The sequence below is a fragment of the Sinocyclocheilus anshuiensis genome, unplaced genomic scaffold, assembly GCF_001515605.1.
Source record: "Sinocyclocheilus anshuiensis isolate Anshui unplaced genomic scaffold, SAMN03320099.WGS_v1.1 scaffold306, whole genome shotgun sequence".
In the NCBI taxonomy this organism is placed as follows: Eukaryota; Metazoa; Chordata; class Actinopteri; order Cypriniformes; family Cyprinidae; genus Sinocyclocheilus; species Sinocyclocheilus anshuiensis.
In genome coordinates this window covers 2,823,581-2,835,323 of record NW_015544175.1, presented here as the reverse complement: position 1 = coordinate 2,835,323, position 11,743 = coordinate 2,823,581, and the positions used below count along the sequence as shown (strand labels likewise).

The 11,743-nt window shown below is 40.0% G+C and overlaps 1 protein-coding gene across 1 annotated transcript in view; it reads left to right on the top strand.

Moving 5' to 3' along the window:
- LOC107696192 (fibrillin-2-like) overlaps positions 1-11,743 on the top strand; it is a 50,651-nt gene that overhangs the window by 5,057 nt on the left and 33,851 nt on the right. The window contains exons 5-14 of the mRNA XM_016496428.1: positions 1,033-1,179; positions 3,847-3,993; positions 5,476-5,622; positions 7,438-7,584; positions 7,776-7,922; positions 8,027-8,173; positions 8,511-8,657; positions 8,921-9,067; positions 9,161-9,307; positions 9,582-9,728. Of these exons, the coding sequence (XP_016351914.1) occupies positions 1,033-1,179; positions 3,847-3,993; positions 5,476-5,622; positions 7,438-7,584; positions 7,776-7,922; positions 8,027-8,173; positions 8,511-8,657; positions 8,921-9,067; positions 9,161-9,307; positions 9,582-9,728 (1,470 nt within the window). The remainder of the gene's footprint in view (positions 1-1,032; positions 1,180-3,846; positions 3,994-5,475; positions 5,623-7,437; positions 7,585-7,775; positions 7,923-8,026; positions 8,174-8,510; positions 8,658-8,920; positions 9,068-9,160; positions 9,308-9,581; positions 9,729-11,743) is intronic.

Below are 11,743 nucleotides of genomic sequence, written 5' to 3'. Positions count from 1 at the left end.
CAATTTTTAATATAACTCCGATTGGATTCATCTGAAAGAAGAAAGTCATATACACCTAGGATGCCTTGAGGGTGAGTAAATAATTGGCTAATTTTCATTTTTGGGTGAACTATCCCTTTAAGATTTAGGCTTTGTATACCTTAATTCAACTCGTACAGTTATTCACTGTTTATGTAATGTTGTTTTATTGTTTTTATTTGTACAGTAGGCTAACTGAAAATGTTTCAACAAGGATTTCATTATCAAGATGCATTTTGAAGCAGTTAATGATTTAAACGTTGGTTAAATTAAAAATTAATTAAACATACATACATAACATTTTACTCCTATGGAATCTGTAATGCTAGTTAAACGCCATAGAATTTGCGCAATCTTGAAGAGTCTGAAGTACATGTTGCTCAATCAAGACACAAAAATACACGCATCATAACATCATTCAGAGAAATAATGCTGAGAACATACAGTACGGACTTAAAGACATGAGCTTTATTTCCAAGATGATGCCTGATGAGCTTTGAACTTCAATACAGTATAGATCAGTATTAACAGAGGCTTGTATTGTAATATTTATTCGAATCAATTTCTGATGCTAATACCAGATATTAATATTTCCTGCATAATTACTTGCATAAAGAAATATATTTCGTGTATATTTTGTCGCTTATCCTACCCGAAAAGACCAATTACCGACTTAAATAACAATTAATTTACATACACATTCACATACACTTCAAATGGGGTGATTTTAGGTCAAGGTTTTGGTTGTCAGTCAAAGATGCTCTCTGCCGGTAGGGAATAGTAAGATGGCAACTCGAACACTTCCGGTGGCTTCACAGCCGAATGGCAGTTTAGAGTGCAATGAGCAATCCAGTCATTAGATCAGATGACATGTATACTGTCACAAGTGCCTCAAATTATGTTGTTCTTTCTCAATCCTTATTCTCCTTGTATAGGTGTAGATGAATCTTGTGAGATACCATTTCGCTTTCATGTTTTAGGTGTTTATATTTGTGAATTTTTTTCTCCGTTTAGATATAAATGAATGTCTGTTCAGTCCATCTGTATGTGGTCCAGATTCCAACTGCACAAATGAAATTGGAAGTTATAATTGCTCATGTCTGGATGGATTCACTGCAACAAACGCAAGTCTCACCAACAGCATCAATAACACATGTAGAGGTACTGGTGCAGTTTCAACATGAAATTTAGGCCTAAAATACAGTTTTTATAGACATTGTGGAATACACCTGTTAGGCGCTTTCCTCGGTTACTCCTTTATGTAACCATAGCTTTCAGCCATAAGCAGATGTCATCAGGTGGTACCCAACCTTCCTTGAGTGTTTCGACCCTTAACCACAACACTCTCCAGTTGGTGGTTCGGCAGTGGTCGCCAGCTCACTGCCCATCTGCTCCTGGCTGCCAGCTTTCTTCCTCTCTCTTGCTCTATATCCAGCATGAAGCTCGCTCAGCCTCCTCTCCCATTCTGCAAGCAGCATGTTTCTTGTTCTTCTCGTCCATGCCTAAAGCTGACATCAGCCACCATACTGACTTGGCAGGAAAGCCTCTACAACCTACTTCCACAGGGAACAGCCATGCCTGCCATCCTTTGTCTTTACACTCTTGAATTAAAGGCTGACACTTCAAGGCCTTCCTCTTGTGAGCCTCTTCACAGCCCTCCTCCCATGGCACAGTCAGCTCAATTAAGATGATTTTACGATCTTTGGCTGACCACAGGATGACGTCTGGGCGAAGAGCTGTGTGGACCACTTCCAGGAACTGCAGCCTTCTTCCGATATCAACTCTCATTTCCCAAGAGCCCGTGGCCTGCAGCAAGTTAGATTTTGCTAACGCCCTGGTTGCAAAGGGCCTGGCTCCCTCCTTGATGAAAGTGATAGTTTCCTTGCCTGTGCCACCTAACCTCTTCTTGCACCTCTCTCCCTCAAGTGTATCGGTGAGTACAAGAGCACCTTGACGTGGCGCCACCTATAGCAACCTTCGGTTAAAGATGATTTGCACCCTTACAATATGTGTGCAAGTGTTCCCTTATGACCACAGAGCTTGCAGTACGGGTCGTCCCTCAGCCCCCATGTGTGCAGATGCGACGGTGAAGGAAGGGTATCGTACACAGAGCGCAACATGAAGGAGATATGGTAGGGCTCCTGTCTCCAGAACTCTGCCCATGTGATCTTGCGCTTAGGCAGATCCCATTTTGTCCATGCTCCCTGGGATGCTTGTTCCACTGCTCTGGACAAACGCCTCTGCTCTTCTTGAGCTCAAATTTCTGCCTGAACCATGCCTCGCCTGATCATAGTACTTGCATTCCCAAACTGTTGGAAATGTGTAGACCCCAGGCCTTGACGTCCTTTGCAGGTGTTGCCAATGCTGTCACGCAGCTTCAATGAGCTTTCTGCCTGTTCAATGGCTGCATTGACTACCCACTTGCGGCCTAATCTTGTTGTGATGTCTGCTTGCTTTACCCGGTCGTCTTTAGAATCTCTCAGACTTAGCGCGACTCTGCATTTTGCCACCTTAAATTCCTCCACAACTGATGACAGAGGGAGCTGTAGCTGTCCTGATCGAATGTAGAGGCCCACCGAAGAGAAGCTCAGGGGAATCCCCAACCACCTCCGCAGGTGCTTGTTAATTTTCCTCTCAATGCCTTCCACGACTGTTAAGGGGAACTCATAGACTGTGAGGAGCCAAATAAGCCTGGGCAGAAGGCCATGCTGGTACTGCCAGGATTTAAATTTTCCAGGGAGTGCAGACCTATTGATCTTCTTCAACCACTCTTCGGTTTGCCTCACAGCATCTGCAACATTGGTACCATCTTTCAGTGATGCAATGAACCACTCCCCCAAGCACTTTATAGGGCTGTCCTCAATGGATGGAATGACCTCGCCTTGAACTTGGAGGCTAAACTTACTCGTGACTCAGCCCTTCCTGATCACCAGCCTTCTGGACTTTCTGGCCTTAAAAGACAACCTTGCCCAAGTGACTACTTTGTCTGGGGTTTCCAGTACCCATCTCGTTCGAACATTTGTCACAGTGGTTATTGTTAGATCATCCCTAAAACCCAGCAGCACTGGCTGGATAACACCTAACTCCAGGACGGGGCCACAGGTTGTGCCTTCTGCTGCTGTTATTAGAAGGTTCATGCTTATGATAAAGAGGGTAGGGGAGATGGTACATCCCATTGGGATTCCCTTCTAGAGATCCTGTCATTTAGTTGTCCACTGGGCTGATGAAAACCTCAATTTGATCCCCCTCAGATAGCTGGTGATCAGCTGGGATATGGTAATGGTCGAGTCCGAGCTGGATGAGGTCATGCGGAATAGATCCATAAGCATTTACTAGATCCAACCAGACCACTGTTAGATCGCCTTTCTTCTGCTTGGCCTCACGGATCAACTGGCTGAGTATTGATGTGTGTTCCAGACAGCCTGAAAAACCTGGAATTCCACCTTTCTGAATGGAATTATTGATGTAGTTTTTCTGCATCATGTAGGTGGTCAACCTTCTCGCAAGCACTGAGAAGAAAACTTTGCATTCCACACTCAGGAAGGAGATTGACCTAAACTTGCTGGAATTGACCCTTTGGCCCAGATCTTCCTCAAAATCTTCTAAAATACAGTTTTTATAGACACATTTTTCTTTGTTTCAAAATAATGCTTTTTCTGTTTGTGGGTGTGTGTGTGTGTGTGTGTGTGTGTGTGTGTGCGCGTGTGTGTTTGATATTGTTTTTTCTCAATCCTTATTCTCCTTGTGTAGATGTAGAATGAATGTTGTGAGATACCATTTCGCTTTCATGTTTTAGGTGTTTATATTCGTGAATTTTTTTCCCCATAGATATAAATGAATGTCTGTTCAGTCCATCTGTATGTGGTCCAGATTCCAACTGCACAAATGAAATGGGAAGTTACAATTGCTCATGTCTGGATGGATTCACTGCAACAAATTCAAGTCTCACCATCAGCATCAATAACACATGTAGAGGTACATTTTATATTTGGATTTGTTTACTCTAACTTTATAACCTTGAATAATTAGCTAGAATTTATCTGGGGGTTTTTTTCTTTGGATATAAATGTAGTAAACAAGCAGTTCTTTTCAAAAGATATCAAAGATTGAGTTGCCTGTCGCATATGTATGAGTGACCCAAACTGTTCTTTTTCCCATAACTTCCTTTTAATATAGATGTGAATGAATGTGTTGAGATATCAGATGTCTGTGGTCCAAACTCAATCTGCAACAACACTGTTGGGAGTCACAATTGCTCGTGCATGAGTGGATATAATGTAACAGACCCAAACTTCCCTATAAACAGCAATAACACATGCAAAGGTATGATTGACAGTTGAAGCATACGCTGGCATACGCAGACTTAAAGACATGAGCTTTATTTCCAAGATGATGCCTGATGAGCTTTGTATTTCAATGCAGTATAGATCAGTATTAACAGAGGCTTGCATTGTAATATTTATTTGAATCAATTTCTGATGCTAATACCAGATATGAATATTTCCTGCATATTTACTTACATAAAGAAATATATTTTGTGATGGATCAGTTACCTGTGTCGGCAATGTGCAGCAGATATACCCACCTAAACCATTTCAATATATCGCTTACCCTGCCCGAAAAGACCATAAACATTGCAGACAACATCTTAAATAACAATTCATTTACATATACATATTTACATACACTTCAAATGGGGTGATTTTAGGTCAAGGTTTTGGCTGTCAGTCAATGATGCTCTCTGCTGGTCGGGAATAGTAAGATGGCCGCTCGAACACTTCCGGTGGCTTCACAGCCAAATTGCAGTTTAGAGTGCAACGAGCAATCCAGTCATTAGATCAGATGACACTTATACTGTCACAAGTCGCTCAAATAAAAAAAAATTTAATATAGATGTGGATGAATGTGTTGAGATATCAGATATCTTTGGTCCAAACTCAATCTGCAACAACACTGTTGGGAGTCACAATTGCTCGTGCATGATTGGATATAATGTAACAGACACAAACCTCCCTATAAACAGCAATAACACATGCAAAGGAAGGATTGACAGCTGAAGTTCTGAACCGTTTGTTACTATTAGTACTGCTTGAATCTTCCTTCAACTGTAACCTTTCACATTACCAATTATTTTATTTCAAATATTCATTAGTGTCTTGACTGAATTTGTGTGTTGTCTGAACTGCTGTTATAATTGTTATTGCATAAAATATTGTTTTTAATAATCACTTTTTTAAATAGATATAAAAGAATGTCTGTTCAGTCCATCTGTATGTGGTCCAAATTCCATCTGCATGAATGAAATGGGAAGTTACAATTGCTTATGTCTGGGGGGGATGGTGATGTTGTTTTTTCTCAATCCTTATTTTCCTTGTGTAGATGTAGATGTATGTTGTGAAATACCATTTCGCTTTCATGTTTTAGGTGTTTATATTTGTGATTTTTCCCCCCCTCTAGATATAAATGAATGTCTGTTCAGTCCATCTGTATGTGGTCCAAATGCCAAATGCACAAATGAAATTGGAAGTTACAATTGCTCATGTCTGGATGGATTCACTGCAACAAACTCAAGTCTCACCATCAGCATCAATAACACATGTAGAGGTACGTTTTATATTTATATTTGTGTTTACTCTAACTTTATAACCTTGAATAATTAGCTAGAATTTAAATTTTTTTTCTTTGCATATAAATGTTGTAAACAAGCCCTTCTTTTGTAAAGATGTCAAAGATTGAATTGACTGTCGTCTATGTATAAGTTACCCAAACTGTTCTTTTTCCTATAACTTCCTTTTAATATAGATGTGAATGAATGTGTTGAGATATCAGACATCTGTGGTCCAAACTCAATCTGCAACAACACTGTTGGGAGTCACAATTGCTCGTGCATGAGTGGATATAATGTAACAGACCCAAACCTCCCTATAAACAGCAATAACACATGCAAAGGTATGATTGACAGTTGAAGCAATGAACAGTTTGTTACTATTTGTACTGCCTAAATTTTCCTTCAACTGTAACCTTTGAAGTTATAAATGATTTTATTTCAAATATTTATGAGTGTCTTGATTCACCATCAGTGTGTTGGCAGAACTCTCACTGTTACAATGAAAATGGAAGCTACTTGTGCTGTTGTAATTGTAATTAAATAACTTTTTTTTTTAAATAATCCCTTATTTTAGTATTTTACTTTTTCCATAGATGTAGATGAATGTCCGTTCAGTCCATCTGTATGTGGTCCAGATTCCAACTGCACAAATAAAATTGGAAGTTACAATTGCTCATGTCTGGATGGATTCACTGCAACAAACTCAAGTCTCCCCATCAGCATCAATAACACATGTAGAGGTACATTTTATATTTGGATTTGTTTACTCTAACTTTATAACCTTGAATAATTACCTAGAATTTGTCTGGGGGGGGGTTTCTTCGGATATAAATTTTGTAAACAAGCAGTTATTTTCAAAAGATATCAAAGATTGAGTTGCCTGTCACATATGTATGAGTGACCCAAACTGTTCTTTTTCCCATAGATATCGGATATTTGTGGTCCAAGCTCAATCTGCAACAACACTGTTGGGAGTTACAATTGCTCGTGCATGAGTGGATATAATGTAACAGACCCAAACCTCCCTATAAACAGCGATAACACATGCAAAGGTATGATTGACAGTTGAAGCAATTAACAGTTTGTTACTATTTGTACTGCCTAAATCTTCCTTCAACTGTAACCTTTGAAGTTATAAATTATTTTATTTCAAATATTTATGAGTGTCTTGATTCACCATCAGTGTGGTGGCAGAACTCTCACTGTTACAATGAAAATGGAAGCTACTTGTGCTGTTGTAATTGTAATTAAATAACTTTTTTTTTTAAATAATCCCTTATTTTAGTATTTTACTTTTTCCATAGATGTAGATGAATGTCTGCTCAACCCATCTGTATGTGGTCCAGATTCCAACTGCACAAATGAAATTGGAAGTTACAATTGCTCATGTCTGGATGGATTCATTATAACAAACTCAAGTCTCCTCATCAGCATCAATAACACATGTAGAGGTACTGGTGCAGTTTCAACATGAAATTTAGGCCTTAAATTCCGTTTTTATAGACACATGTTTCTTTGTGCGAACAGTTTCAAAATAATGCTTTTTCTGTTGTTGTTGTTTTTTTGTTTTTGTGTGTGTGTGTGTGTGTGTTTGTGTGTGTGTGTGTGTGTGTGTGTGTGTGTGTGTGTGTGTGTGTGTTTGTGTGTGTGTGTGTGTGTGTGTGTGTGTGTGTGTGTGTGTGTGTGTGTTTTTTTTTGCTATTGTTTTTTCTCAATCCTTATTCTCCTTGTATAGATGTAGATGAATGTTGTGAGATACCGTTTCACTTTCATGTTTTAGGTGTTTATATTCGTGAATTTTTCTCCTCCAGATATAAATGAATGTCTGTTCAGTCCATCTGTATGTGGTCCAGATTCCAACTGCACAAATGAAATTGGAAGTTGTAATTGCTCATGTCTGGATGGATTCACTGCAACAAACTCAAGTCTCCCCATCAGCATCAATAATACATGTAAAGGTACATTTTATATTTGTGTTTACTCTAACTTTATAACCTTGAAAAATTTGCTAGAATTGATGTTTTTTTCTTTGGATATAAATTTTGTAAACAAGCCGTTCTTTTGTAAAGATGTCAAAGATTGAATTGACTATCATTTATGTATACGTGACCCAAACTGTTCTTTTTCCCTTAACTTCCTTTTAATATAGATGTGAATGAATGTGTTGAGACATCAGATATCTGTGGTCCAAACTCAATCTGCAACAACACTGTTGGGAGTCACAATTGCTCGTGCATGAGTGGATATAATGTAACAGACCCAAACCTCCCTATAAACAGCAATAACACATGCAAAGGTATGATTGACAGCTGAAGCTCTGAACAGTAACTGTTTATTCTGACTAAATTTTCTGTCAACTGTAACCTGTCCTTTTATAATTTTTTTTTTTTTAAATTTCAGATATTCATGAATGTCTTGACTCAGTATCAGTGTGTGGACTAAACTCTCACTGTTACAATTACAACGGAAGCTTCTCATGCTTTTGTTGGGAAGGATATAATGTCTCAGATGGAAATAAAGATATTTCCAGAAGTAATCCATGCATCGGTAAGTTTGCTGTATGTTATATTTACTGTTTTGATTTTCAGGTATTATTTATTGGAAACTGCTCAAAATGATGTCATCTCTAGATTGTTGTGTAATTTAAAATATGTCTTTATCAATGTTAATAATCATTATTTTTATGTATATATAATCTTGCTTAATTATTTTTCATTTTTCTAAAATAATTTTGACATACATTATTTCTTCCTTCATGATTTATATGCTCCTTTTTATAGACAGATGACTGCCATGAGATAACAAATGTCTTTCATGTGTTTAGGTGATTGTGTTAATGAAAATTGTTCTTAAATTATCATTTTAATACATTTTATTTTCATAGATATAAATGAATGTCTGTTCAGTCCATCTGTATGCGGTCCAAATGCCAACTGCACAAATGAAATTGGAAGTTATAATTGCTCATGTCTGGGTGGATTCACTGCAACAAACTCAAGTCTCTCCATCAGCATCAATAACACATGCAAAGGTACTGTATGTGCAGATCTAGGTTTACTTTAACATTAAATGAAAAACTAGATGTTTTTACGCAACATTAGTCCAATCAGTTTTATTAAACTAAATATCAATTATGTGTTTAATGCCAACATTATGAGGTTTCAGTGTTCCTACTTTGGGCATAATATTGTAAATGAAGCATTCTATTGTAAAGATGTCAAAGTATGAGTTGACCTTCACATATGTATGAGTGACCCAAATTGTTCTTTTCCCTGTAATTTTCTTTTAATATAGATGTGAATGAATGTGTTGAGATATCAGATGTCTGTGGTCCAAACTCAATCTGCAACAACACTGTTGGGAGTTACAATTGCTCGTGCATGAGTGGATATAATGTAACAGACCCAAACCTCCCTATAAACAATAATAACCCATGCAAAGGTATGAAGCAATGAACAGTTTGTTACTATTTGTTCTGCGTGAATCACCCTTCAACTGTAACCTTTCAATTGATTAAATTAAATTTTATTTCAGATATTCATGAATGTCTTGACTCAGAATCAGTGTGTGGCCCGAACTCTCACTGTTACAATTACAACGGAAGCTTCTCATGCTTTTGTTGGGGTGGATATAATGTCTCAGATGGAAATAAAGCTATTAGTAAAGGCAACCCATGCACTGGTCAGTTTTTATTTATAAGATATTCTGCATTACAGTTTGCAAGTCATTTTCAACTTTTGGTTATTGCATAATTTAGTCATTAATCATTACTCATTAATCATTACTTTGGTGATTTTTAAAGATTCTCATTACAAATATAACATTTCAGGATCCAGATTATTATTATTATTACTGTTATTGTAAATGTTGACATTTCAACTTAATTTATGTACTCCTTGTATAGATGTATTTAATAACTTTAAGTAATTACTTTTTCAAATATTTTTTTTCGTAGATATAGATGAATGTTTGTTCAGTCCATCTGTATGTGGTCCAAATGCCAACTGCACAAATGAAATTGGAAGTTATAATTGCTCATGTCTGGATGGATTCACTGCAACAAACTCAAGTCTCACCATCAGCATCAATAACACATGTACAGGTACATTCTGTTTTCAGATCTGTGTATACTCTGTCTTTTTTACATGGGTAGTTCTAGTCTTGGCTTCTTATTGGTCAGTACAGTGTTCAGTAATGCTGAAATCCACTATATAGTAATGGCTATAGCGTGAAAAACACCTGTTTATCATATTGTTGCTCAGCACTCAGAGGTGATAGTGATTTTTGTTGAATTGCAACGTTTTGTTGTGTCATGTATATCTTATGGTGGAAGGATGTCATTTAAAATGTTTGCTTAAAAAGATAATAAAAATGTGTGTCCTTAATTTTTATTATGTAGAAACAATAAGGTACTTGAGGCAATGTTGTAGTTTAAATATAAACATAATATAGACAAAGTATTTTTGGTAATGCAGTTTGGAATTGTAAAGACATACAAGGCATACAAGGCATATAAGGCATTATATTGTAAAGACAAACAATATGTTTACACCACTGATCCATAATAGAAAACGTCTCCAGGTTACGCATGTAACCATGGTTCCCCGAGGGAACGAGACTCCTCTGCCTCAGTGCACCATTGAGGAAACATGTAACTAGCCTTCTGAACTAGACTGGCCATCGATAGGGGCGTGGTAGGCCGCAACGGCTGCCACATATACTTTCAAGGTTGAGTGGGTCAACCCTGCAGAGAATTGGGCCTGCAGGAACTCCAGCACTGTACCAACTGGGCAGTAAACTGGGTCGAGCTGGCGGTCTCCGCACCAAGAAGTGAAAAGCTTCCACTTCAGGGCATACAGTTTCCTCATAGAGGGAGCTCTGGATTGGAGAAGGGTCTCAACAACCCTCAGGGGCCACACCCACGCTTCCACAGCTCCGGGCGGGGGTGAAGATAGTACCCTCCGCCTGTGAGAGGAGATCCCTCCTGACGGGAATCTCCCGTGGAGAGCCGTCGAGAAGGGAAATCAGGTCCGAGAACCATACTCGGCCCGGCCAGAACGGGTACTGCTACTAGCAGCAGACGAACCCCGTCCCGGCGCACTCTCTCCAGAACTCTCGGCGGGTGGGGGTGAAAGATTGTACCCTCCACCTGTGAGAGGAGATCCCTCCTGACGGAAATCTCCCATGGAGAGCTGTCGAGAAGGAAAATCAGGTCCGAGAACTATACTCGGCCCAGCCAGAACAGGGCTACTAGCAGCAGATGGACCCCGCCCCAGCGCACTCTCTCCAGTACTCACGGGAGCAGAGCGATCGGGGGAAAGGCGTACAGACGAAGCCTCTGCCAAGTCTGTACCATGACATCCAATGGAGCTGGATGAGTCAGAGAGAAGCAAAGGGGACAGTGCGATGTCTCCTGAGTTGCAAACAGGTCCACCTGAGCCTGGCCAAACTCTCCATATCTGCTGGAGGGGAGGAAGCCTCCATTCCCCGGGCCTCGGCCCCTGTCTCGACAGGATGTCGGCTCCCATATTGAGATGCCCAGGAATGTGAACTGCTCTCAGCGAGAGGAGTTTGCCCTGGGACCACACAAGTATCTGGTGCACCAGCTTGTACAAGGGGTGCGAACGCAGAGCGCCCTGGTGGTTGATGTAAGAGACCACCGGTGTGTTGCCGGTGCGCACCAACACATGGAGATCTCTTAGGTCTGGGAGGAAGTGTTTCAATGCTAGAAACACGGCCAGCATCTCCAGGCAGTTGATGTGCCACGTGAGATGGCGACTACTCCTCAGACCGTGGGCCGAGCGGCCACTCATGACCGCTCCCCAACTGGTGAGAGACGCGACTGTTGCTAGCTTTTACGCGGCGACACGGAGCTCCCAGCACCGGGCCCTGAGACAAGAACCAAGGTTTCCTCCACATGTCCAAGGCACGTAGGCATCTCCGCGTGACCTTGAGCATGCGAAGCCGGTTTCCCCTCGGGGAGAACCCCCTGGTCTTGAGCCACCACTGTAGGGGTCTCATGTACAGCAGGACAAAAGGTATCACGTTGGACGCAGCTGCCATCAGACCCAGCAGTTTCTGGAACTGCTGACAGTGAGTGACCGGCCTTCTCTCACT